This window comes from Myiozetetes cayanensis, unplaced genomic scaffold (assembly GCF_022539395.1).
Source record: "Myiozetetes cayanensis isolate MyiCay16 unplaced genomic scaffold, myiCay2020 scf12, whole genome shotgun sequence".
In the NCBI taxonomy this organism is placed as follows: domain Eukaryota; kingdom Metazoa; phylum Chordata; class Aves; order Passeriformes; family Tyrannidae; genus Myiozetetes; species Myiozetetes cayanensis.
The window spans coordinates 25,831,867-25,859,618 of record NW_026086826.1 but is presented as its reverse complement, the minus strand read 5'-3'; the positions used below and the strand labels follow the sequence as shown (position 1 = coordinate 25,859,618).

General features: G+C 45.0%; 3 protein-coding genes across 3 annotated transcripts; 1 reads left to right on the top strand and 2 right to left on the bottom strand.

Moving 5' to 3' along the window:
* Window positions 1-67: 67 nt before the first annotated feature.
* On the bottom strand, window positions 68-5,743 carry MGST3 (microsomal glutathione S-transferase 3). The gene is made up of 6 exons (XM_050307175.1): window positions 5,664-5,743; window positions 3,012-3,135; window positions 2,051-2,124; window positions 1,369-1,426; window positions 628-700; window positions 68-292 (listed from the first exon to the last, which is right to left on the bottom strand). Exons 2-6 carry the CDS (start codon window positions 3,126-3,128, stop codon window positions 165-167), a joined length of 450 nt encoding a protein of 149 aa, XP_050163132.1. The 5' UTR covers window positions 3,129-3,135; window positions 5,664-5,743; the 3' UTR covers window positions 68-164.
* On the top strand, window positions 5,141-26,131 carry NUF2 (NUF2 component of NDC80 kinetochore complex). Its single transcript, XM_050307168.1, has 13 exons — window positions 5,141-5,212; window positions 12,482-12,556; window positions 13,978-14,054; window positions 14,698-14,759; window positions 15,665-15,762; window positions 16,191-16,264; window positions 17,442-17,538; window positions 18,487-18,549; window positions 19,444-19,581; window positions 20,547-20,687; window positions 21,493-21,668; window positions 23,649-23,784; window positions 24,437-26,131. The coding sequence occupies exons 2-13, from the start codon at window positions 12,506-12,508 to the stop codon at window positions 24,584-24,586; spliced, it is 1,263 nt and encodes a 420-aa protein (XP_050163125.1). The 5' UTR covers window positions 5,141-5,212; window positions 12,482-12,505; the 3' UTR covers window positions 24,587-26,131.
* Window positions 6,966-10,163, bottom strand: LRRC52 (leucine rich repeat containing 52). Its single transcript, XM_050307126.1, has 2 exons — window positions 9,533-10,163; window positions 6,966-7,222 (listed from the first exon to the last, which is right to left on the bottom strand). Exons 1-2 carry the CDS (start codon window positions 10,155-10,157, stop codon window positions 6,966-6,968), a joined length of 882 nt encoding a protein of 293 aa, XP_050163083.1. The 5' UTR covers window positions 10,158-10,163.
* Window positions 26,132-27,752: the final 1,621 nt, after the last annotated feature.

Here is a 27,752-nt window from a genome sequence, read left to right as displayed (position 1 = left end):
GTCCTGCAAAACCAGAGTCACTTTAGAATTCTGCAGAGCTTAAAGAAAACGCTCTATAACTTTAGAGTGAAAATACAGAATGGAAAGCTTCATTTTATTGAATGAGACAAGAAAAAATCTACAGGAAATGAAGTGTTCTAGAAGAAAACAGAACAAAACTCCCTTTAGCTTCTGGGGCAGCCTTCCCCTTGACAGACCCAGCCCAGGTGCTGGCAGGCTGAATACACTCCTGTGCCCAGTAGCCCAATGAGTGCCACTGAGCCAATGGCCCCTCTTCTTCGGTTTTTGGGATCTGGAAAAAAGGCAGGTTTTGTCAGTTCAGCAGCCCATCACTGAGAGAGAGACTAACCCATCCTGGAAACTGAAGGCAGAGCAGGAACTAAAGATAAATCCCAGGCCCTGTACCTGCCCTCATTAGCATATCTATCCCTCTTGGATGAGTGCTCTTCCTATCAGCAGGAAGAATGTGCTGCAGTGTTAGCAGCCTGTGGACCTGCACCCTTTCCTTCACACCCTACCGGAAGCTTTATGCTGCCTCCCTTCTGTAGGCTGGAGCAGAGCCCCAAGGTCACTGTAGGAGACTTAAGATTCCACACACCCGCTGTGTGCTGCAGGGTAAAGACCTACCTCCTGTGTAGTAGCCATAGGCATAAAGGATTCTCCCAATGATCCAGGTGATACCAAGCCCTGTGACAACCCGCTGGAGAGAAAGGAAAAGCTTTAAAGTTTTGGAGACTTGAGCAAAGTCATGCAGGCAGCATGTGCCAAATCTCATTTCACCACTGTCCAGTTGGTGAGCCCAGACCAAGGGCCAGGATCTTGGAGGCAGCTGCTGCCCTGGGTCAGGAGGTGTTCCAAACTTCCACCTTGCCTCTTAATCTATAGTTGGCTCCCATTTTCCAGATACGCCTATGCTGCTTCCTTCCCTCTCCAAAAAGGAGTATTCAGGAAAGACCTGGTTTGTCTTTTGGGGGCAAAGACAAAGGTGTTGGCCTTTCCCAAACATCTGCTTCCTCCTGAGTTGTCTATATCTTTCAGTTAAAAATAATCCAGGCTTTTTTGACCTCCTTGGGCAGGGCTTGGAAGAACCAGGCAGGGAAGGATGGAGGGACCCTTCCCACTTGTGGACTGGAGGCTGTGAATGCTTCCCTTTTGTCCAGCAAGGCACCCTTAGGGGAAGGAAAGGGGCCTAGTAGCTGAAATGGCAGTAATGAGTTTATTAAATACCTGTGATTCCCCTGCACAAGTACATTTTTAGAAGGGGCACTGCTGTGCTGTGGCCAGTAAAGGGGCTAACTTGGCCTCCTGCCCCAGTCAGGCAGCAAGAGCCGAGTTTTGACACACAGACCTGACCACAGTGTCACTTACCGGGTGGTAGATTCCACCGGTGGCTAAAAAGAACAGGAAGGCGGGATAAGCTTCCAATCTGAAAATAAAAGTGAAGAGGTGGTGTTTGTGCTCAAGTTGCTTACAAAGAGGAAATTCCGGAGGGCAGAAGCTGCAAACATCCCCTCCCAAGGGCTCTTTGGGCCTATTATGAGTCTCTGTGCTCAATGCTCTGACTAAGAAGGGATCTGAGCATGCACAGGCTTTTAGGGACTTTCCCCAGCATGTGCATCTCTCCTAGGCCACCCACCCACTCTTTCCATTTTGTGCCCTAAGCCACAGCTAAACATCAGCCAGGAATTGTGTCTCCAGCACCCCTCTGATGTGCTGTTGTAGCCTGTCCACAGGAGTGGGGTTGACTTTGGCCTCTTCCCCAGGAGACCCAGGCAGGCTCTTCAGGAAACAAGATTCCTTGTGTCTTAAGATCCACCCATGGAAGCAAGTTGCTGGGACCTGGGGAAGAGGAGGCTGCTTCACAGCCCCATCTCACAGTTTAAGGCATGGGAAGGAGCCAGCACAGCCTTTTTGCTAAGCGTTACAGGGCTGTGTGTAGTCTTCAAGCACTGAGCCTGAACTGGAGCATGTGGCAGCAGCACCTCTGTTGCTGTGGGCCCTGCCCACAGCCCTGTGTGTCTCTAGGCCTCTGTTTGTACATGTTACTCACGTGTTCTGGTGTGCGCGCTGGATGCAGTTGAAGATACGCCCATTTTCAGGGTCTGTGCTGTACATGGTTGGATACTGCCAAAAATATAAACCAGCAGGAAAACATGAGCAGGCACAGTCTGGGCTTGGGAGCCTGTTCTCCAGCAGAGAGGGTGCTGCAGCACCTCTCCCCAGGGCAGCCTGGGTGCTTGCAAGACTGACTTGCAGTGGCAGGTTAGAGCCTGTCTCCTGCCCCATGGCCCACAAAAGCTGTGTTGAAGGTCACTACCTTCCTCACCGCTGGAGCTGCTGCCTGGCTGCAGAGGCTTCCCCAGGCCTCAAATCCAGCCCTCTGTGCACCACGTGCACTGGGTACATTTGCTACAATCCTGACTTAATGTAGTAGGAGTGGGATCACCCCAACAGGCTGTCCTTGTGGCCACCCCTGCTTGCCGTTTCTGTGGTGAAAGAGCAAAGGAGCTCGAGGGTTTGTGCTCCAGCCAAGTGGCACAGCAGCCTCTGCATGCCATTGCCCTGACTCACAGCAGGACTGGCTGACCCCACCCAACCTACAGCCCTGCCCAGCTTAGAGGCTCCTCAGTGGATGCTGAGGGAAGGTCACCTTGAAACGCTTCCTGTGACAGGACTCACGGGCTCGCCTGAGTTTGAGAAACCGTCCTGTCACTTTTGTTCTAGTACGACTCCTTTACCCCCCAATGCCGTATTTGCAGCCCTGTGGTTTCTTGCCCACTGGTGTTGCCAAGCTGTCTCAGCTTGGTGCCAAGTGCCTGATGTCCCAAATCCTGAGCTCTGTCTGAGTGCTGTCTGGGGAGCCATGACAGCTCCATCCCTTCTGCATCTGTGTGGTGGGGCAGGAAGTGTCAGCAAGTCACCCCAAAATAAGCAAGGTGTCCCCTAGCCTGTCTGCAGCACCCGCAGGAGACAGGCTCTGACCTCACTATCCCCTCAACCTGAGCTCTCACCTCCACATTGTACTTCTTGCGGGCCTTGCCCACCTTCACAGCGAGGTGCATGACCAGGACAAAGCTGGCAGCCCCAGTCAGCATGACGTAGCCATACTCCTTGGAGAGAACAGCCATCCTGGTGCTGTCAGAGAGAGGGAGCAGGTTAATATTTTGGCATGTGACTGGCGACATGGCAGCATGCGGCACACGGATATGCCTGCATGGAAGAATTGCTGAGCACGGATCCAAGACCTCCCAGCACGGGGACTGGCTGAAGGAAGAGAGAAATGGTGAGTGGGGGAGAATTTTCAGCTCTTGGAGCCAGCTGGGCATTAAGCAGCACAAAGCAAGAGCTTTCTGCACATTTCCTTCAGGCAAGCCTTAAAATCACCTAAGCATTGGTGGAAGGTGATGTCTGGAGGACACCAGTCCAGACTGTGGCTCTGAGCAGGACAACAGCTGTGTCCCATCAGCTCATGCTACTCTATGCTGCAGGGATACTCTGGAGACAGGGAAAGAAACCTGATTGCTCATGGTCCCTTCCAACCCCAGAGCTAGGGACCACCAAATGAAGTCAGGGAACACACTGGAAACAAACCAAGACAGGTGTTTTCTCATGCAGTGGGAACCTGACCTGTGGAACTCCTTGCTAAGGGTCAATGTGAATGCAGGCAGTCCTCATAAATTCAATAGGAAAGTGGGCAAGCTCTGGGAAGAAGAGGTAAATTGGAAAGAAGGATACAGAGAAATACAAACTGGCTCAGAAACCCCCTGAGCTGAAAGGAGCTGGGCTACATATGAATGGTTATTTTGTTCCACTAAGGTGAAGACTAATAAACCTCACCCCCATGGCAATAGTAAGCGAACCTTTTGAGTACAGAGGCACTGGCTGGACGAGCAATGCTCAGCCCCACAGCTCCCAGCAGCTCTCTCAGTCAGGAATCGGTGACCAGCCCCAACAACACACAGCTGCTGATAGTTACCAACGTCTGCACAAGCAACTCTGCAGCAGGAGATACCAGGGCCTTTATGGCTTTTGTTTAACAGTTCTGTGCTTCCTCAGGCAGCCTGAGACAGAACCACGGAGCAAGGGGAGCATCTTGCAGCCTCTGCCATGCTGGCCAGCATTGCATGTTCTCCCTATTTCCCTCTGCCCATCCCACCATCAGCCTGCCCTGCGCAACACAGAGCACTCCAGCTCCCTCCCAGAACAAGAGAGGACAAGGGCCCTTCCCCACAACTCTCTTGCACAATCCCAAACCTTAGAGGTTTTCTGGGTGACCTAAGAGGGTGCTGCATGACACAGCTCAGCAGAAGACAGGAGAGACTTCCCTCCAGTACCAAGATAATTCCCTCTGCAAACCAAACACCAGTTGGCGCCTGTCTCCAGATGGTGACTCCAGGATATAGTGAGGTTTTGGTGTCTCCTGCTCTCTGCCCCCAGCTCAATCTGTCAGTGTGGGGAAAAACAGGCCACCTCAGAGAACCAGCACAAACAGCCTTCCTATTGCAGCAATGTCTGCACCTCTCACAAGGAATCTTCGGGGACCAGAGGGCTTTATTTCTCATTTGCATAGAGATTATTATTGCTGGAGCAAAGTGAAGAAAACAGCTGGCTTTGTCCACATGAAGTTTGGTAAAATATTATCAGTAAGAACATTAAAAGCCCCAAGTAATAAAGAAGAGTCAATGGCATGCACCTGTAATTAAGGTTAGCACTTGACAGATGACATACTGAAAACAGAACATGTTCCCACCTAGTAGAGCAGGTTGATGGTCACATTTCCCCATTCAAATAACAAGGTTGTTGGAGAACCAGGCATTTTATCTTCCAGCATTAGATTATAATCTGGGGGTTTATTTTGGGAGCAGAACTCAGCAAAGCATTAAGCCAGTTGAGTTATACAATTATGCTACTCTTACACTAGTGGTATAAAAGTGTACCTCAAGCCTTTGCTCTATTAATTTGGAGCCATATAAAGCACTCCAAAGTCACCCAGGACTTTCTGCCTCTCCCCCATGATCGTTTCCGGATTCTGGTGCCCGGAGTGTTTCAGCAACCTTTGTCCCCAGCTGCAAGGGCTTTGCTGCCATGCACCGTCACGGGCACGAGACTCAATTTCTACTTTCCATCCAGAGATGTTTCAGGCTGGAGCCACGCGAACAAGAGATTCTGGAGCACGACAGAGCACACAGTGGGAGCAGAAGTACTACCGGAGGTACTTTTACTGCAGAATAAGGGTTCTTCCCAAATTTGCCATAACACTGAAGCTACTGTGAGTCAGCAAAGTGCATTAAGGCTCCTTGAGCAGACCCACGCGCGGATTCTGACAGGATTTCCCGGTTTAATCTCAAACTTTCCAGGCTTTCTCTCGAGGCAGGAGAACCCTTTGTCGTTCCGTCCCCCCCGTTCGCTCCCAGGGCTGAGCCCTCCCAAACCAGGCGGGGCCAGGCTCAGCCTAAGCCGCCCGTGCTGGGGGGCAGGCATAGCCCCGTGGCCTGCTCGTCCCACAGCCACCTTCCCCCGGAGCCTCTCTCGCGTGGGAGGATGTCCCCGGCGCTCCTTCCATTTTCCCCACCGTCCATCGGGACAACCTGCATAACCAAGCCCTAGAAGCATCCCCCTCGTCCCCGCGACCACGCTACCGAGGTGCCCGGCCTCGCACTCACCCTGGGCGCGCTGCGGGACGCAACCGGGGACCGAGCCGGGGATGTAACCGGGGACGGAACTGGAGCGGCAGCGGGGCCGGGCCGCCCGCAGCACCGCCCGCAGGCGGGGCCCGGGGCTCGACCAGGCACGATCAGTCTCACTGCGAGAGAAGAGTGGAACAGGGATCCATCCGTGTGGCTCTACAGAGAGATTTGCCGTGCCAGTGTGCCCCAGCAGCTCTACGTGTGTCCCCAGCACACGCAGACATCGTTATCCCGCTCCTCGCCCTTTCTGCCATACCCATTATAGCTTAGACAGATCTCGGCTCTCGTTCTGAGAGTCTACAGTTTAATGGCTCTAAATTTGGTAATTCGTACGGTGCTTGCTGAAATCTCCTGCTTTTCCCTTTTATTTCATCAGACTCTGCTAGTGTCAGATGGAGCAGACAGTGTTTCACTCGTGGAGCTGCCGTGCTTGGTCGTTTAGGCAGGTACTTCCCCTGGCAGTTCCCAGGGCCAGTGATAGGAAAGAGGTTTTTTTACATATTGCTTTATTCTGGTCTGTAGATGCAATCCTGGCACTTTGGTATGGACACACAAGCCATTTCCAAGAATACTTGGAGAGTGTGTAAGCAGTATTTTTTACTTAAAAAAAATTCCAATTTTAGGATTATGTGACACCAAACCAGAGCTGGACTTTTCAGTTCTGTAAATGCACATAACTCAGTGGAGGAGATACAGGTGGTCTGGCTGCAGAGGGATAGAGGGTTCTTCTGCTGTCACTGGTGTAATGGGGAAAAAAGTAGGAACCAGTGGGAACCCGGACCCCTAAAAGTCCTGTTTTTAACTTATTTGCCTTTCCACAGCAGAAAGTTCTTGGATTCCTTGCAACTCCAGTAAGCTCTCTAGGCTGGTCCCAGTAAGCTCTGCTGATCTTTTTGGCTAGGAAGAGCCTGGTGACATCCCTAACTACAGCACAGTGCCAGGGCCTTTCCCGTATTGCAGTCAAGCCAGTTCCTGTACCCCTACTCTTCTGTGGTCTCATAGTAAAGTAGGAGTAGAAATGCCTGGCACTGTGCACATCTCTCACTATCCCCTCCAAAATTAACATTTTTCCCGTGTCCTCAGTCCCAGTGGCAGGAGAAAAATGGAGGTAGTAGTACAGCAAGTGAAAATAGATATCAGAGACTTCCTCCTCTTGCAGTTTTATTTCACTTCCAAAAAAAAAAAAAAAAAAGCATCTAGAATGGGACATCATGTGGGAAAATCAGGCAGGAAGGGCCTGCCTTTGGTTTCCACAATGGGAGTTCAGAAGGGCTGGTCCTAAATGGCTGTGTCTTCCTCCTTCTCCTCCTCTTCCTCTCCCTTTGAACCATGGACTTTGTAGATAACAGCACAGATGCCGGCCAGCCAGGCTGTAATGGTGCCAGCAAGGAATATGCAGAAGCCAACGAGGCACAGAAAGACATAGTCTCTCTTGTATAGCTGGGTCAGGCAGCTGACGTGAAGCTGTGCCTCCGCTGCCGGCATCCCCAGGGCTCGCAGGCCTTCTGGGGTATAGCAGGTGATGTTGTCAGCATCTGCAGAGGGAGAAGCAGAATAAGGCTCTCCGGCCTGTGTCTAAAGCTTTAGTGAACAGAAGTCCTGCTAGAGAAATGGTGGAGGAGTTTGCACAATGCCTGAAAAACATCTACACACTTCATACCCCTCTGTCTCTGTGGCTTGGGTGAAATCTGAACAGCCAAACCCCTGCCAAACCACAATTCCTGGGTTGCCAGAATGATTTCTGTGGTGTTGCCTCCACAGGAAAATATTGCCCACTGGATTACGCCACTGCAGCAAACTGCTGTCCCTGCACCGCTCACCTCTGCAGATTGAGCACATTCATCTTCATGTGAGAGCCCTTGTGTGTGTTGGTTTTCTCATTCTCAAACACATTCTGAAGTGATACAGCCTAAATTATGCTGGAATAATGAGGCTGCTGCTCATTTGACAACTAGAGTGGTTTGCAGTTAGGCACAGCCTTACCTGCTCTGTGAGAGAGGCAGAGGCAATTCATCAGTGATTCAGTTCCACTGAAACAACTGTATCCTGTCATATTGAATACCTGCAGTGATAAAAGAGATGCTGGCTGTTCCCTCTCAAGTTAGTGAAGGGTGAGTGGGGTGCCTTATGGAAGCTGGGTGTGCCCTCAGCCATGGCCCTCTCCTTCCTTTGCAGGTTTGGAACCCCCCAGACACTGTGCTGGACACAGGCTGGGCACTGTGTGGGGCACAGGATGGAAGTGCCTAAGGGAAAGGGAGCAGTGGAGAGGAATGAGCCATGGGAGACTTTTATCACATGACATTGTATTGTATATGGCTGAGTGACATCACTGCTGTTCACACTGATCTTTGTAATGGTCCTGCGTAAAACTTGAGAGCTTTTGTTCCTCTATTACCCAAATCCATCCAAACTTGGGCAGCTTTGTGTCCACCCCTAGGCTGCACAGATCCAGCTGAGCCCAAAACATGGGTGCACAGGCATTTGTGAAACATCAGTAGCTTTCTGAAGGTCAGGGTGGAGATCTTCTTGCAGCAGATTCCAGGGCGCTGTTCCCATGTCCCTTTGCAGTGGAGCAAGCAGCCCCTGGAACAACCCTCACTTTAGGGCTACCTTTCCCTGCCCATGTGTTTGTGATACAGGATGTCCATCCTGTGCATGCTTTCCAGCAGCCCTCCTGGAGACACACAGCCTCCTGTGGACTCTCCTGCAGCATCTCACCAGGACAAAGCAAAGTCCAACAGAGCAGGGAAGTGAAACAACCTCTGTGGCTTCCTTGGTTTCTTTGGCCTTCCCATTTTCAAGAGTGCAGGGTAGGGATCCATACTCATACCTTCCAGTCTTTACTATCACTGCCTTTCCTACTCCTACCCTCCCAAGTTGCCTTCAATGACCTTTAATCTCCTGTTGCAGGGTTCAGTGGGTTATCTCTACTCTCACTGCAAAGAACTGTACTTTATTACACTGTTCCATAACTGCTTGTAACCTGTATGTGGAAAAAACCCCACTTTACTTCCTATAGGGAGCTTCATCTAATGAAGACACAGAGATATCTTTAATTGGATTCTTTCCTAACACCAGCTTTTATTTGCCCTTCCCTTTTCTCCCCTTGGATTCTTTTGTGACCCTTTCTTTTTCAATGGACAGACTTTCTCAAACAATTTCTCTCTTGTAGCTCTCTCACCGTCATGTCCTGCATTACTGAAACCAAAGCTTTCCTCTTTTCGCCATGCTGTGCTGTTTCTTTTCCGTTTAGAAATACCAAGTTCATGTGCTGCAGCTGCAGAACAAAGCTTTGCCCTTGGGACCAGCATTTTTCTGGGAAAGGCAGCTGGTGATCACCCTGCCTCAGCCTGTCCATGGCCCAGTTGTAGAATCACTCAATATGATGGGAAACAGCTGATTTTGGGATGGAGATAAGGCAGGAAATTCAGAGCAGCAGTTTTCCCCGTGTACATCTCCCCAGAGCTCTGTTAGGATCCTCATTCTTGGCACTGTGGCCATGGGGTGCGATGACTCACAGGCACGGGAACACCTGAGTCTGGATCCAGATGTTTTAGAGCAGCAGCAATATCCCACCTACAGCCTACACCTCCTTGACTGCCCTGAGGATGTGAGCAAGTATGACTCTCCATGTGCGGAGGGCATGAAACCCAACTTTGGATGGTGTGTAACCCAACTGCTCCCACCCCTGGTTTGTGTAACAGCAGAAGATGGAACCCTCAGATGACATGCAGTGGCACAGCCCCATAAACTGAACTTTGGGCAAAGAGAATAGAGAACCTTCTCCGCTCCACAGAGATCTGTGGAAGTAGGGAGGAGAGAGGTTCTGCTCACACAGCCCTCACCTGGAAAATGAATGTTGCTCTCTATTGTCCAGGTAATGAAGTCCAAAAAGGAACAGTTGCAGTGCCACAGGTTGTCACTGAGCCCCAGAAACTTCAGGTTGGGTAGGTGCTGGACGGTGCTGGTGTCCAGGAATGTTAAGCCTGTCCGGCTCACGTCCAGGTGCCTCAGCCAGGTGTTGTTGGCAAAAGCATCCTTCTCGATGGCCACAAGGTTGGGATTGTCTGAGATCTTCAGCACCACCAGGCTGACGAGGTGTGAGAAGGTGCTGAAGGTGACCTGGGTGAGGTTGTTGAAACTGAGGTCCAGATAGACAAGCTTGACCATGCCAATGAAAGTGAAATCCAGGTCATCCCCAAAGAGGTTCTTGCTGCAGTCCAGGTACACCAAATCAGCCAGGAAGCTCAATTCCACTGCTGGCAGGTACGAGACATTGTTTGCCGCCAGAATCAGCTGCCTGGTGTCCAGAGGGATGTCTGCAGGGAACTCCTGGAACTGCTGCCCAGTGCAGTTCACTTCCAGATACTGACAGCTACACCTGCTCGGACACTTGATCCTCTCTGATGCCATCCCTATCCCAAAATAAACCATGAGGCTCAGAGGCCACAATCTACCCAAAGGAGGCATGGTTTGAGACACTCCAGACCACTCAGCCCTTTGGGGGCTGCGAGCTGCCCTATGAAAGCTGCGCTACCCTCACAGCCATGCCAAGGAGATGTCCAGCTGCCAGGCTGTTGGGAAGCACTTTGTGTCTGTGGCTCATCTGACCCCTTGGCAGAGCGCCCAGCTGGAAACTGAGCCTGGTTTTTACATCGACAAGTGTGGAACAGTGGCTGGAGCGTCTCTGCCAGGTGACACCTCCGTGTCAGTGGCTTGCAGAAGCTGCCTGGTTTCGAGGACAGTGCCGTGACCTTGCTAACCTGCTTCCAGCTGCATTGAGGTGCGGGAAGCTGTGTGTGCGATAAGAGCACTGAAACTGTGTAGGGAGAGCAGTGAACAGTACAAATTTTGTCAGAAATAGTGTCACAATGCAGGAGGTGCTCACTGGTTACTGATTAGGAAAGAGATCTGTGCAATGCTGCACTGGATTGGCATTATCTTATGGCAGGAGCCAGGAGGTTCTTGTCCCCACCTGGAGTGCTGTGTCCAGGTCCAGGATCCTGGGCACAAGGAAGATGTGGACCTGTTGGAGTGGGTCCAGGGGGGCCATGAAGATGCCCAGAAGGCTGGAGCAACTCTGGTAAAGGAAGGGGACAGGATGATAGAGCTGGGGTTGTTCAGTCTGGGAAAGGTTCTGGGGAGACCTCATTGCAGCCCTCCAGTACTTATTACTTAAGCCTTATTCAGGGTTTATGGAAAAGAGGGAGTTTTTACATGGGCAGATAGTGGTAGGACAAGGGGGAATGCTTTTAAACTAAAAGAGGAGAGCTTAAGATTAGATATTTGGAAGAAATTATTCCCTGTGAGGGTGATAAGGCTCAGGTTGCCCAGAGAAACTGTGGCTGCCTCATCCTTGGAAGTGTCCAAGGCCAGAGTGGACGGGGCTTGGAGCAACGCGGTCTACTGGGAGGTGTCTCTGCCCATGTCAGGGGGCTTGGAGCGAGACGACCTTTAATGTCCCTCCCAACCCAAACCACGCTGTGATGTTTTCACGATCCTCCACAGCCCGCGACAGCCGCGGCCCACCCCGCCCCTCACTGCCAACGGCCGCGGCGGGGGCGGGGCCTCGACAAACCACGCCCCGCCCCCCCCGCCCGGCGCGGCCGCGGATAGGTCGGGGACTCCCCAAGCCCTGCCCCCCCCGGCGGCGGCGCTGCCGCTGATAGGCCGGCAGGTGGGGCGGTGCAGTGCGCGGCACATTCAAGCGGTGGTGCGGCCGTTGTGGCTGTGCCGGGCTCGGGTTGTTCCTGCTCTGCTGCCGCCATGGAGACCATGACCTTCCCCCGCTACAGCCCCGACGAGATCATCAACTCCCTCCGCACCTACGTCCTGACGGGCGCCGAGGGCCGAAACCTGGTCAAGGGCGACCTGTTCGGCACCCCCAAGGTGGGTGAGGCGCCGCGGGGCAGCTCGCTGTCTCTCCCCTCCATCCTCCCCGTGCATCATAGGGCGCTACCCTGGCCCTTATCACCGCGGAGTGGGTGCTCCGGGGTTCGTTCGGAGTCCCGGGGCTCTCCTCGTCTCTCGGGTCCCGCCAGTAAGTGGGGGTGGTGTCATCACAGTACCCGGCCTGTCTTTCCCAGTTCTGTGGGACCTGGATTAAAATAGCTGCAGTGTTCGGTAAAGTCCCAGTGTTCCAACAGTTTGGTTGATAAATTAGTGCTTTAAACCGGCCTCCGCTTCTAAACCCCTCCTTGCTTAACCCTTTTCTTCCTGTGTCGCTCTGACCATTAATGTTGCTGTTAGTGTGTGTCCTCAGCGGAAGAAAAGTGGCCTTAAAGTGAAATTGATGCCTCAAGGTGGCTCCGTGTGCTTTTGCCTGTGGAGAGAGGAGTCTGGCCCTAACTGCTTAAAAAATGACAGGATGATGATTTTTAAGAAGCAAAATTGATAATGGATTAGAGCTATAAATGGAAAACTATTTGGGTTATAGATATTTTTTTCCCTTTTGTTTTAATATTGTGATGAAGGGCGCTCTTTGCTACAAGATTCTAGGTTCCTTTTTTTTTTCCACTTGGTTTGAAAACTGCTTAGTGAGCAATAATGTAATGAAAACTGGGCCTGGCATACATAGAGCTGTACTTGTCTGAGCTACCTGCTGTCCCTTAAAACTGAATCATGAGCAAGTATTGCTTGAACTGCAAACTATTGAAAAGCTAAACTTATTTGTCTTGGTGGCTCAGCGAAATCGGCATCCCTGTGTTAAAGGCTGAACTAATTTTATGGCCTAGCCTGGGAGCTCTGAATAATAAAAAATATGGAATAGTGATTCATGTCTTTTCTTCCTGCAGCTTGAAGTTTTACACCTGATTTACATGAGAATCCTTCAGAAAGTGTATGGAATTGGACTGGAGCACTTCTACATGGTATGGCTTTGGTAGCAGAGTAATGGAATGTGAAAGGAAAAGAATATTCACTTTAACAAGTGTTGAAGTATCTCACTCTTGCCTTCTCACTAGTAAATGGCAAGCAGCCTGCTGTTTTGTGTGTTGTAATTGCAGCAATGGGAGCTTAGGAATTCTGCCTCTGTTGCAGAAACAACAGAGGTGGTGTTGTGTGTGAGGTGCCACAGGTGTTTGTGTTCAGGGCAGTTTCTTAGAGAGGAATGGGATTGCAGAAGTGCAGGACAGCCATTGGCATGGGTCGTTAACCAGAGGTAAATGAACCTGGGAGCATCATCTGTGGGCTGTTGCTGAGGCCTTGAGTAGTTGCTTTGGTCATTGCTCCTCATCTGGAAATTAATTTCAGCTCAAGAGATCTGTAGGAATAATGGTTTTGTGTCTGTGCTGCCTCTAGGTTTGCTTTTTTTCTTTTGCCATGTAAAGTGGACTCCCTGCTTCACTACAGGAACTAGTGGGCATGAAGAGGAGGAGCTCACTTACACTTTCTGTAAGCTGTGAGGACAGGCTTTGGAGAGCTGTCTCCTTCTGTGGTTAAGCTGTGAATTTTGTTATTTGAGATGCTGAGGGTGCCAGCAATGTCTGTAAGGTCCAGGAAGGACTGGACAAGCTTATGAAGGGACACCATGTCCAGCACTGAAAATACATATTGTGTATTTTGGGCTTCTGCCTTGGGCTCAGCTGGAGGAAGTTGGACTGATCTAAAAGGAAAGTAAGTATTGCTTTTGATATTTGCTCATCTCCATTCTCCATTAACTGAGAGGAAAGTAAGGAGAGACTGATAACTCTTAATGAACAAGGTACTTGGTCTTCTGTCTATGTTAGGCAAGAACAGATGCCTGAAAATGAGAACAGTGTTGTTTCTCATGGCATTTTTGGATATGCTCTTCCCTTTCAGTTTATGTGCACAAGGTAACTGTTCTTCACAGGCCATGACATTAGCTGGGGTACTGTATCATGAGATTTAAAGTATAAGAAAAATGTGACAGTGTACCACTACTTTCTCATTTTGACTTCCTCATAAAACAGTTAAGTGTCAATTTTGGGGTGTTTAAAGAAAAAGCTTCTTGATGGTAGGTGTGTAATGCAGAGACTGTTGTCCTGCACCAGTTATGAACAAATTAAAGTAGAGTTGGTTGAATTCCAGAGTTTGCAGTGTTGCTGCTTTAGTTATTGTTGTCTTGTATGTTTTCCAGCCAAAAATGACACTTAAAGTAGTCTGCTGATTAACTTGATGACACTTTTCAGCCTTTAATATGTGTTCCCTGTGGATGGGAAGACAATCCTCAGAGCGTGTAACCTATTGGAATTATCTTATGCTGTGAAAACCTGTGTAATTTTTGTTATAAGTATTCTCTACTTATGCACTGACTCTCTTTACTCTTTAGATGCCAGTCAGCGTTGATATAATGTATCCACAGATATATGAAGGCTTTCTACCTGTCTGTAATTTGTATATTCATATGTAAGTAAAAGATGCTACATCTATTCAGTTGCCGTTTCTTGTAAAAGTCCATTTTTTTTTTTTTTTAAGTTTTGGGTTTTTATGCCTTTGTGCTGATGGTGGTTCCACTGCTTGCTGGCTCTGAGCAAAGTTAAATTTGCAGATGAACAGGGGCAGCAATATTTGATAGAGTAAAATTCCTAAATGAATGGGTTAAATAATTTAGCCTCACCAAGATCGGAGCACAAATCCATCCTTGGAGTGGCTGGAAGGCCATCGTTACCTAAAGCAAAGATCTTAAGTTCCTGTTGTGGAAATTTGCTGTCTGAAGTCTGTTGAAATCATGTAAGTGTTAGACTTTAAGCTTTATTTCAGTTGTAAGGGGAGAATTGACTAATAGTTAGGTGTAGGAGTTCCCTAATTAAGCTGAAAAGTTGTTCTACAGGCAAATATTTTGTCAATTGAAACATCTGAGATGCTGTAAGAATGCAAACTATTAATGCTCATCAGTGTGTGGAGTCCTGCTTTGTTACTCTTCTGAGACTTGTGCTTGCTGTGCAAATGCTCTGGGATGAGAGGAAATATCTGTTTTGTAGTAAATGTTTGCAGCACAAAAACTGGGTAATGGTCACCACACATGAGGTGTGTTTTGTTTTCCTTGCAGGGAGCGCTTGCTGCCGGTATGCCGGATTAATGATTTCCAAATTGCTGATGTTTTAAACCCAAGTAAGCAAGTGCACTATAATTCTTGGGTTTCCTGGAGTGGTGGGTGTTGCTTAATATCCAGGTGCTATTTTTTTATTTGGCGTAACCAGATGGACATCTAGTATGGTCCCTGGGTTCCAGCTGCTCTTCTGACCCTTACTGTGGTCCTTAGACAAGTTAGTTCTAGTGAGCAGTTCTTATTCCTTTTGTAGGCTGAGCCAGGTCAATAACTTAGGGCAGTTTTGCTATGCTATGAGTTGTTGAACTGCTGGTCTGGAGAGTGGACTGTGACACACTTAAAATAGTGTAAAAATAAATGGTAATGAAAATTACCCTGACAACTTTGAAACTCTGTAGGATTTCTTATGCTGAGGCCTGTGTAGGAAGTGATTGGATTTTTGCTTCACCCTTTTCAATACCCAGCTGTGATGACTCTTCTATGACACAAACAACCTGGAAGAAGTTGTCATTAAGAACTCTTTCACTTCTGGATCTGTCTTGAATAAAACATATTTGTAATAGTCTTTCACATTCCTTGGAATAAAGCCCAAAAATCCCTGCAGTTCAAATTGCTGCCTTGAGTCAGTCTAAAAGTTACAGAGAGGTTCTCTCTTTGGAGCTGTAGTTCAAGATTGACTCTCTGTCTCCCTGCCTTCTGTTTTAATGGGAGGCTGTGTGTTAAGTCTTTTTCCCAGGTGCCATTATTCATTTGCTAAATTCCACAAAACTGCTAAGAGTTTACAACTAGCTTGGTGCTGGTTTTTGTGTAGTCTGAAATCTTTCCAAGATGAGCAGGGGAAGAACTAATTTGAACTCTGTCTTGTAATTTCTGCCTCTTCTCTGAATTATATTTTTCCCAAATTTTCATAAGCAATTGCAATGCGTATGGAAACCAGCACAATGATGTCTTGCAATTCTTATTTCAGAAACAAAGAGGACTGTTCGCTTCTTGAGTGGCATCCTTAACTTTGTAAACTTCAGAGAATTCCGGCGTCAGGTCTACTTGGAGTTACAACTGAACTATGTAAGGCTGTGGGCTGTTTTACTCCAGGATAGCTATTTCAGTATAATTAATGGTAACCTAGAAATGGGAGCATAAAGATTGTGGTTTAACTTCATGTTTATGTGACATGTTGGGATTTTAAATGTAGCCAAGTAGTACAGGAAGATACCAATTACTACTTAGGATATTATTGAAAGGGTTGGGGTTTTTTTCCAATAATTATTTGATAGTTTAGCCTGGTAAGGGAAGGATTGACACTTGCATTGTTGAGGAAAGATGGGTGTAATGGTCAGCGGGCTGAAGCTTGAATCGTAGGTGGCTTCTCTTCTGGATATCTCAGTAGTTCAGAGAAGCATTTTATGTGAAATAATGATGAGCAAGGCTAACAGATGCCCAGAGAGAAGCTATATTCCTCTAAAATAAAAAACATCTGAATATTTAATTTGCAGAAAACAGCTCTGGAGAAACACCAACAACTGGAGGCTGCGAATCGTGAGGCAGCAATGAAGCTGGAGAAACTGAAGTGAGTATGAGGAGTAAGCACCAGGAGAGCACTACTTGACTTGCCTGTTCAGGCTGGATCAATGGGACAATGCCAGTTGTGTGAGGTTCAACAAGGCCAATTAAGTATGTAGTCCTGCTCTTGTGACATAATAACTGTGTAGTCCTATAGTCTTGGGGAAAAGGAGCTGGAAAGCTGCTGGACAGAAAAGGACCTGAGGGTGCTGGTCAACAGCAGCTGAACATGAGCCTAGGTGGGCAAGAAGGCCAATAGAACCTGGCTTGGGTCAGCAGGACCAGGGCAGTGATTGCTCTCCTGTGCTGGGCACTGGTGACACCACAAATCCCAGGTTCAGTTTTGGGCCCCTCACAAGAAAGACATTGAGGGGCTGGAGCCTGCCCAGAGAAGGGCAATGGAGCTGCTGAAGGATCTGGACTGCATCTGAGGGAGCTGTGGGTGTTTATTCTCTGCAGGCAGAGAATGAAAATGAGTTTGGGAATATATGGCTACTTTGAGAGAATCCTATTATTTGTATACTGGGGACTAGGGTGAAACTTTTTGCTGTTACAGTTAGTTTCTAATGATGTCTCTCTTCAATAGCTGTAGGAAGCTCATTTTTAACTTAATAGATGAATAAAGTCATCTTCCTTAGTTATTTGGCCTGTTTGCCACAATTTCTGTTTCAAGCCATTTAGTCCTACTGCCTGAGTATTTGCACCATTAAGTTTTGGTTTTGTTTGTGCGTAATAGGATGAAGAGATGGCTAGTTTCCAAGACAGCTTTCAAAACAGATTTTTTTCTGGCAGCTGCTTTTGGTGTATGCTATGCTGGAGGTTTTCTATCTAGTATAGGTCTACCTTGTAACAAGCTGTTTCTGTGGCAGGTAATATGAAATTTCGTAAATGAAAATCACTACAAAAATTTATAGGAGTGTTGTTCTTTTATGCTTTGCTTAACGTGATCTTTAAACTTAGTCCTCTTTTATGCTTGTACCACTTCTTGCCAAAATAGCCCTTTAGATTATGCTTCAAAGTCTTGCAAGCAAAGGAAAATAAATATATTAATTTAAGTCTGTCTTGCTCTGATTACTAAAGTTACTGACTGTAAACTCTCTGGAGAGAGTGATTGTTGTATCTACTGTACTCTGACTTGATTGTAATGATGCTGAAGCTATGCAATATATTAATTTCTCACTTAGCACCATTCCAGCTGAACATCAAGAAGAGGTCAAGCAGCTGACAGAGAGCATTAGGGAACTGGAGCACCTGCTAAGGCAAGAGTATCGTCGGAAACAGGTATGATCTTGTTATATATTTCTCTGAAATGCTGCTATGATTTCTGATTGTGGATGTTCCTCACTTCTGTTGAATTTTTTTTTTTTTTTTTTTGTTCCATTCCCTGTAACACAGGATAAAGGGGAATTTTCTGACTTACAGCATTGTGTTGCAATGACCTTTATCTGACCCCTCTACATTTTGCTATAAGGAGTGTAAAACATATTTGAAATCAGACTTGGGGAATACAAAAGTATATTTGACTCTTTCTTTTGGAAATGATACCTGTGTTTCTTTTGGGGGATACCTGTGTTACTATTCAGAACTGTAATGTATATTTTTCCCTTTGTTTTCCATCTGAATTTAGAGAATTGGAACTAGAGGTGAGCCATGGCAAGAAATGAGACCTAAGAAGGGTTACCCAAGAGAATGCCTGGCAAAAAGAGTGGGGTTAATTGCAGGAGTAACTGTTCAGCAATGGAAATTTGCCTCTAAGGTCTCATGTGTAACCTTTTCATCAACTTTGGGGGAAAAGAAAAGTAATAATCCACGCTTAGGGGTTTTTGTTATATCAAGTCATGTCTCTACTATTAATATTATGAACCATATGCTTGACTTCTATATTATTTGGAACCTTAAATTAGATTTTTTTTTTCCTGAAGAACAGGGCCTCTGGCAAAGAAGGTTGTGGGGGTATAACAATATTGGGGTCAGTAGGAATAGAGGTAGTCGGCTTTTTATCCCTGTTCCTAGTTACCTACTGCTGGCTACATGCCCAGTGCTCCCAGTGGCTTTTGCAAGAACATTCTTCTTTCCTGTCTTTAAAATCTTATAGACTGCAGCTTTGTCTGCTGGTTATGAGACTCCAAAGGACCCATAAATGGGATTTCTCCTGTAGGCAGGTCTGATAGAAAGATAAAGCAGGTAGCAGTTGCAGAGATGCTTATTTAAAGCTTGTTGCTTTTTTAGACAGCTCTGCAAGAAGTGATTTCGCAGAAGAAGACTGATATTGCCGAGAATACCCGAAAACTGGTGAGTACACCCCTGTGTAGGTGCAGGATGTAGCTTTCACCTTAAATCAACTAATAGATCATCTCTCTTTCTAGGATCAAATCATTCTTGGAACTAGGTTGCTTTCAGTTTAATCAGTTTAATCAGTGATCAGATTAATGATCACCAGATCATTAATTTTCTAAAAAAAATTATTTGGCTTAATTTTTTCCTTTCATGGAAGCTTTACTGCAGTAGCTTGTTTTGTTAACTTTAAATACACATCTCTACAATGTCAAGCTCTCTGTGTTCAGGAAACTGAACAAGGGCAAGAAATCTGGACTTTTGAGATGCCATGGGCTTATCTCAAATGCACAAAGTGGGCTAATAAGGCAGCACTGACCCAGTGGGGACAAAACAGGAGGTTTTGAGAGACTGCACAGGAAACTTGTTGCTCTTCTACCAGGCTAGTAAAGCTGACTCTGAAACCCTCCAGTGACTGCCTTGGTTTTCCTAAATGAGATATTCTGAGGGAGAGAGCTGCTAGTAATATGCCAGGCTGAATGGGGCTCTGAGCACCCTGGTCTGTGGAAGGTGTCCCTGCCTATGACAGGGGGTTGGAATGAGATGATGTTGAAGGTCCCTTCCAACCCAAACCATTCTAGGATGGAATGGCAGACTCCTTGTGGAGTACTAGTTAAGTGCAATTCTTGTGACTTAGTATTGCACCCTGTAAACAAGTTAGGGAAGCAAAATGGACTGTTAACTGCTTTGAAATGTTAATGCTGTTTAGAGGAATTTATTCATAAAAACCTTAACAAGAAATGACTACAGAGCAAAGAACCTGTCTAGTTATAAGATCCTGGCAAACAATGCTGTACAGTTCTTTGTTCACCTAATTACTAATATTGAAAGTGCATTTGTCTTGTTAACCAGAATGACCTTAAAGTGGCTATGGCTACTTTGAAAGAAGAACAAGAACAGCTGAAATCAAAAATTGTGGAGAGTCCAGAGGAACTGAAAAATTACAAAGAACAGATGAAAGAGACCGTTAAGAAACTGAAGAAATCCAAGGTGAGGTCTTCCTCTGTCCACACAAGGAGGTATTCTGTTAGAAAAAGCACATGTTTTACCAAACTGTCATCTAGAACTGCTTCTTGAATGACATATAGTAAAACAGCAACAGAACAGTGGTTAGTCCGAAATGAAATCATAACTTCAGAGAACTGAAGGTTCATGATGGAGTTGGGTTTTTTTGTTTGTTTGTGGTTTTTTTTGTTTGTTTGGTTGGTTTTTTTTTTGGTTGGTTGGTTTTGGGGGGGTTTTTTGCTTGGGCTGATATTTATTTTTTTTTCTTTTTTAAGCAGGATTGCAGTCAGTTCTGCTTATTCCTCAATGAGTAATTGTTTGTTTGTAAGGCTAGATGTAGAACTCTTGAATCTGTAATGTACCTGTCTGGCTGTTTGCTCTCAAGAAACGACAATCTTTGGCAGCTCCCGAACGCCTTTGGATTTAGAATATGTGCTATGTAATGGTTCTGTTATCATTCACTGTTTCTGGAATTGATGGCTGTCTCAACTAGTATGCTAATCACTGAGTTCCCTTCCTAGCTTTTTTTTTTCTTTTTTTTAAATTTATTTTAATATACAGTCTTTTAATTTCTGTTGTTCATGATTGTTCATACCTCTGTAGGTATTTTTGTTCCAAAGGTATAAACTCTATTTCTGTAATTCGAGGTATCTGCTTTTATGATGCTTTATGAGAGTCTTGTTTTACCAGTATAGAATATCTTCACAGCTTTTTGTTCTGTCTTGGAAGCTCTTTTAGCAAACTAGTTAGTTCAGTGTAAAACACTGTAATTCCAAATAAATCCTTTTGTTTATTTATTTTTTACAAACTTAAGCTCTCATTTCAGTAACTGTTAAATGTTACTTCTAGTGTCCAGTAAACAATGAGGGAATGGGTTCAGAAGTCAATATGCTTTAATTCTATATAGAATAACTCCAAAGCTGTTTATTAATAGTCTTTTCTCTTTAAAGGAAGAAATTACTCAGAAATATGAGAGTTATAGAGACTTAGTTGAGATTCTGCCATCATGCCAACTGGAGTTGCAGTTATACAAAAAGAAGATGGAAAGGCAAGGAGCAAATGTGGAGAGACTGGCCAGTGTATTATCAGAGGTTTGTATTATCCAAAATTACATCTGATTAGCATGAATGTAATGTCTAAGCAAGACAGGTGACCATCAATAAATGTTAGTACTGTGAAATTTTCCGTCTGTCCTCTTCCCTGGAAAGAAGGAATTTGGATAACTTAAAAATGCTGTTCTTTATAATGTCAGTAAAACATTGCTGCTGCTTTGCTGTGTGGCACTAACTAATGTACTATGCACTGGCTATTGACCACTTTGAATAGTCAAAGCCTTTGTTGCCATAGAAACCTGACCTAAAATAGTTTGAACTGTCTTGGGCTTTTTGGTAAGAAATGATGGAAGAAGAAGAGTCAAATCGAGTTTCTTCTGCCTTGAGAGTGGAAACTAAGAGCAAAAAAATTTCTATTTCAGGAAGAGTCATGTCTTGTATGCCTTTATTAATATTACTAAGGCAGACATTCTGTGATGAAGTGTTTGTCACGATACAGTACCTTGCTATTTGCTACTTGGTTTTGGGAGAACGCAATTGTTAGGAGCATTCGAAAAATGCTGTGGAGTCTCTTTGGGTATTTGTATAGCATGTGTTGCAATTACCCTTGGCAAAGAGCTATAGCAGAAGTCAGTAACTTCTGAAAGTCATTCTAAGTAATGGGATCTTGTCCATTTGGATGTATTTATAATCAGATAAAGAATTGGTATTTCACTGGGAGAATGAGTCAGCAGTCAGATTTTCAAAAAGCATCAACCTAGTTCTAATCTTAGTACACTAACAGGGAATGTTGTCTTGATTATTTTTCCCTTATTTAATTTTTTTCTGTCCTTATGTACTCCAGGCCAGAAATCTGGAGGACCAGATTGATAGTGCTCAGATAGAGCTGAAAAGGGTGAAGACAGATGAAATGTCCCTAAAGAGACTGGTCACTGCAAAACATGAGGCGCTGTCTACGGTTGAGATAAAGATACAAAAGAAGCGTGAAGATGTTGAGCAGCACAAGTGCACTGTGCTTGAGTAAGAGCTGATGTTTCTGCCTGATGCTGCTTTTATGTCTTCTTTATGTGCTGCCAAAGTTCATGTCTCATACAAACTCACAGCTTATCAGTAAGAAGAAAATGAGCAGTGTGGGACAGCTTTGTATGAAGACCAGTAATGCTTCAGGCAGGGACTTGGGGTCTCAAATCAATAATTGCAATGTGACTTGACAGAAATTCTTTTATTGGAGCACTAATTTAATTTATAATGCTTATTCTTGATTCTTTTATCTTCTTGAAGAGAATGTCACATTGGGATAATTTTCCAACTTATCAGACTTCAACAAAGCCCCATTTGCCTTTCATGAATTTTTCATAATTTCCCTTGCCACTTTTGCTCATTATCAAAGATGTTCAAGACCCACGGGGAAAGGGGGCTCCCATCTTTGAGGAGCATTATACTGACATGATGCTTCTAAAACAAAAGGAAAAGTGTCATTTGATCAAAGCCTCTCAGTCCCTCTTCCTTCCTACCATGTGCTAAAGGCAGGTTGCAGGGCCCTGTTTGCAGCATGTCAGTCACTCCTGCAGCAGCAAACTGCAGCCTTGTAAGGTTGTGACTTCACTGAGAGATTAGAAGAGCTGAACTGTTATAGAAAATTTATTATATAACAATTTTTTTTGTACATGGATAGGAAAGGGAATGTGGAAAATTATTGGCTGAGTAGATTAACTGTGACAGAAGAGAGCTTCTTCCACAGACCTGAGGGAGTCAAGGAAGATTTAGTCATGCTCAAGGTTTGTGTGGTCTGTAGAATGGCAGCAAGGTTTAGTTATTTAGTGTGTTATACCAGCTCAATGAGATTATTTGGAAGGAAAATAGATTGGACACTAGGAGGAATTTCTTCACAGAAAGGGTGGCTACAAGTGGGAATGGTCTGCCCATGGAGGTGGTGGAGTCACTGTCCCTGGAGATGCTTAAGGTTGGACATGACACTTGATGCCCTGGTCTGGTTGACATGGTGGTGCTGGCTCAGAGGTTGGACTTAATAACCTCAGAGGTCTTTTCCAACCCAATTGATTCTATGTTCTGTGAAAAGTAGCTTTTAACTAAAGAACAAAAATAATATAATCTAATGCTTCTTTATGTCAAAAGTTGCTGCTGATTTCTAGTTTTAATGTGTTAGGTATTTCCCTTGAGTGATAAAACTAGATGCTTTGATAAGCAAGAGGGGAAGGGAGGTAACCTTGGTTTGAAGACAAGAGTTTTTGTTGGTGAATAAGAGAATGTGTCCTGACTGTCCCCTTGAGGTAGGAAGGTGTAAGTGGGTTCTTGCCAAGTATGAGTTATTTTAGTCATTCTTTACAGAAAGCTGTTGCTGCAATTCCAGCTGTAATTACCCTAAGCATTTGTATAATAAACTGGTAGGTGGTAGAGCCACGCCTAGTCAGGGTAGAGCCCCTGTTCCCACACTCACCCTTTGCTGATGATGTGGCAACTCACAGCTGGAGCTACCTGTATTTACCTGCATGCTGGGGAAATATTATTTGGTCCTTGGGACACAGTGAAATGATGGACTGGATGTTGCAGGTAACAGATGTAGATGTATGGGATTAGAGTCCGGTGGGATGGGATCTAGGGCTAAGGAAAATGTGTGACATTCAGTTATGCTGAAACATCAAGTGCAGCTCTATTGCTTTTAACCCGCATCACTCAAAGACAGCAAGACAGTGTCCAGCTGCCTGTTGGAGTTGCTCCACTGAGGTCACTTGAGTTGCCTTGACTGGCAGCAACTGAGGATCTTCAACATCCTTCTTTAATTCCACTTCGAATTTCCCTTCTTCTACATAAGATTTGCTAGTTTAAAAATTGGATTGATTTCCAAACAAGTAAATTCTAGACATCATTGTTAGTTTCAAGCTGCTAGTTTCATGCTCCTAAAAATTGCTCGTAGTGGGGTTAAGTTTAATCCGCAATTAGTCAAATGGCTCAGTAGTAACTTTTTTCTCTCACCTTTAGATATTGTAACAAAGTCCAGGAGAAGAGGGGTGCTGTTTATGATAAAGTGATGGCCATTCACAAGGAAATCCAACAGACAAGGTACAAAATTGAGGAGCTGAAGGAGAATGCTGGAAAAGAAGCAATGAAAGCCAAGGTGAGGTTTTTTTACCCCCTCCCCACAAAGAAATCTTCTTCTTGGAAAACAACCAACTGATTTTTAACTTGAGCTGTGTGGATAAAGGAACAGTTATTGTAGTATGGGGAGTACAACAATCCTCCCAACAGCCTCCTTCAAACACGGGACCACTTGCCATATTACAGATACTTTCTTCCTAGAGTTTTATTAAGATGTCTGTCCAACTCTGCCTTGGAAGGAGGCAGAAATCCTGATGGGTTGAAAGTAGGGGATCACAGTTTGCCTGTAGCATCTCATCCTATCTATTCATTACTGAAGTAGTGTCCATGCTGGGAGGGCAGGGGTTAGTAGTCACAGTGGCAGAGACCTGGGTGACGCGGGTTAACCCAGAATGGGGCAGGAGTGGTGTGAATGCTGGGCTGGTGATGGTTGCTTGATCATCTTGTTGTAACCACTAGAATTTCAACAGAATCATAATAATGGGATTTTGTTTGTGGCTTCCCTTATTTTTCTCATGTTCTGTAACTTCCCTGTGTTCTGTGAGTGCTTTTTAAGCTATGGATCTTTGAAATCACTTGAGTCCACAACATCACTTACTTAACACTTATGCTTGGTAAGGATTTAACTTTGTTGATGGATTTTTTTTTTTTTCTTCATCTTCTCTTTCTAGGAAATACACCAAATTTTGAAGGCTGCATTGGAGAAGTGTCATGAATCTCTCATTAAGACAGCAAAGAGTTATGAAGCCTCAAGAGAAGAAAGAATTGCTGAACTAAAGAAAGGGCTGCTTAGCATTCAGTCCTCTGGAAGTAGTTGCTAAGCTTGTCTGCATTTGTGTTCTGCTTTCATTATGTTTGTCCTCATACCTGAATTCAAGAGCTTGTGCTTTGCATGGGGTGGATAATGATTCCAGGCAAAAGCCAGCTTTCTCAAAAACCATGTCAGAACACGTTTAGCTTTGTTTGCAGGTCCTCATGTTGTGAGCTCACTAACATGGATAAGAAAACACTCAGTTTCTATTGTTCCAGTTAGTACCTGGTTTTAGTGGTAATACTGCAATTCTTGCTAGCCCCAAATTGCTCAAGACTTTAGACAGAATCCTGATTTTTGTAGGAACTGTTCTGTAAATTTTGCTCTGGGAAGACCTGGTGTCTTGGTCTGGCCTGAGTGTATGGACTGTTCAAGATAAGTCAGTAACAGGTGATATTTCATGACCATCACTCAGTTAAGATGAAATCCATGTAAATGCTAAGTTGCTCTCAGCACAAATATTGGTAACTGTAAACACACAGGAGTATCATTTTAGTTAACAGTACAGTCCCATTCAATCCTTGAATTTATTTCTGCTCTATGGAGTATTGAACCCCCACCTGTGTTTATTAAAATGTCTGTGTTAGGGTGCTTAATTCTCTTAAATTATAGATTGATATTTTGTACCTTAAATTGTGATGGCACCCAGTGTGCCACACTGGTTTTAATTATTTTGAAAATGTTCCTTTTTACAATAGTTGATATAAGGATATTTAATCCTTTTTCTCTTGTCTCTTCCTTCTCTACTCCTCTAACTGACTTGGCATGACATTTCAATTGAAAAACTTTGCTTTGTACATTTTTAGGAATGTGTGCTACGCAGCTTTTTATGATGAAGGGAGGAGGAGGATTCAAGCTATCTTTCTAGTTTTAATTCTTCTCCATCTCTTATTACCTAGAGGTGCTTTAAGTCAGTCAGGGCTTGATCCTTGCTTCTAAAGCTCTTACTGAGGCATCAAACCCTTCTATGGTTTTGCTTTGAGGGTTTTTTCCTTGCCCTGTAGCATAGAATTGTTTAGATTGGAAAAGCCCTTGAATATTGAATCCAACCCAGCACTGCCAACTCCACCACTAAACTGTGTCCCCACATGCCACAACCACACTTGTAAATATCTCCAGGGATGGGGACCCCACCACTTTCCTCTGTGTGAGACTTTTCAGAGGAAGCCAGTGTTAATCTGCTAACTTCAACCTAGTAAAAAGCTTCTCATAGTTTTCCAATTCCACCAAATATATTCTGTGTGATAGGTGTGTGTGTGTGGCACCACTTCACATTTTTAAGTGAGTGTACTCTTCATCTCAAAGTTCTGTTGTATTGTGCAGAGATTAGGGAAAGTGTAACTGCTAAGGTGGTTGATTTCCTCCAAGAGCTGAAGGTGCTGAGTACATACAAGGCAGAGAAAAATTATCTTTGGGCTTCATGCTCTAGGCCACACGTAGAATTGGATATTGTACTTCAGAAGTGAGTTTTAAATTAATATCTCCTCTTGTGCTGTGTATTAAAACACTGTTCTTCACATGCCCCACTGTTGGGGAGCCCAGCTGGTTCTGGGCTCTCAGTAAACTGAGATACTGAAGATGGAACTTCTTACACCTGGCAGAGGATTAACCACGGACAGTGGGGACCGTGACACAGTGGGTTTCCTGTGAGGAATGTCAGCCTATTGTGTCACGGTCCCCACTGTCCGTGGTTAATCCTCTGCCAGGTGTAAGAAGTTCCATCTTCAGTATCTCAGTTTACTGAGAGCCCAGAACCAGCTGGGCTCCCCATCACCCCACTCCTTTGCCATAGGATGGATTGTAGTGTAACATGGCTACTATCTATGGGAAGATATGGCTTCTCATTGCAGTACTTAACAATGAACTTTATGCCTGTGCAAAATGCTGTGGTAATTTCTAGGTATCTCCAGCCTTACAATACTGTGACATTTGAAGACAGATGACTTTGAAGTTTTCCCTGAGCTTTCTTGTGATATCCCTGCTGTCAGTCTAGCCTATATCCCGGCTTGACAAGATGCTGGAAGCCAAGCATTTCTTCTTTTAATTTCCCTGACAATTTTGGGGTGTGACTTAAATTTTTTTATTTGGTGATGCTATAAAGATTTAAAGTGGTATTCCCAAAAGCTTCCAATAGATACTACAAGGGATTACTCCAACCAGCAGATGAAGATTCCTAGGTTGTAGAGATGATACTTGTGTATCCCACTGACTAGGAATTTGCAGCACAAAGAAAAAGCTGGATTCTGGTTCCTGCTCTCGGAGGTTTTGCAACTCTGGCTGTTGGATAAAATAAAAGGCTGCAATTCATGAAGAAAGAAAACTGTTGATTTCAAGGGACAGGTTTTTGTATTTCCAATAGGCTCTTGTGCCTTCACAGTCACCTGTCTATTTTTACCTAAAGTACTTAAAATACACTTTGCTTATGTTTTATTTATATCTAGAAATTATTGATTCCTAGGTGTGAGTCTACTGTCTTTTAAAAACTTCTACCCACCTTGAACCATATGGCAGTGAGGGGAATTTAGTGTGGCCTGAAAAGCAGGGAAGGAAGGATGGCTTTGCTAAGGCAATACAACTCTTCCCCTCAAGAGGGCAGTGTTAAACTAAAAAAAAAATTAACAAGAAAATTTTGACTTTCTGTCTAAACTACTGCTTAAATATGCAGTTTAAATTTTTTTTTATATGCTTAAGTGTAATACATAATATATATGACATAAATTGTAGCAAGATTGCATTGTACTGCTTGGACTGGCCACACTTGTTTTGAAATGTGTTGAGTTACTAACAATATTCTTTAAGCAATTTTTAAAAGAATTTAAACCAACATCGGTATCTTTGCAAATAGAAAAAGTAAGATGGGAAGTGTGTTGGGAGCTCAGATTATGGCTTGGCACAGCAAGTGAGCACAACACTTGAAGAGGCTTTGTGATACCTTTTCCCCAGCATGCTGCTGCTTTTCTTGGGAAGGCAGGAATCCTCTTTATCACTCCTCTATTTTGCCTTTGCTCCAGAGTGTAGCTCTAAAGATCTTTAGAGCTCTGTCTCTGAAGCCCAATTTCTGTTATGCTTTGGGTGAGGTGGGCAGGGCTGGGTTAGGTGAGCAAGGTTTGTATTCTCACCTCTGAGACCCTCTTGCTGTGGCATGGGATGAGCTGGAAGAGGAGCTAGTGTGTTGG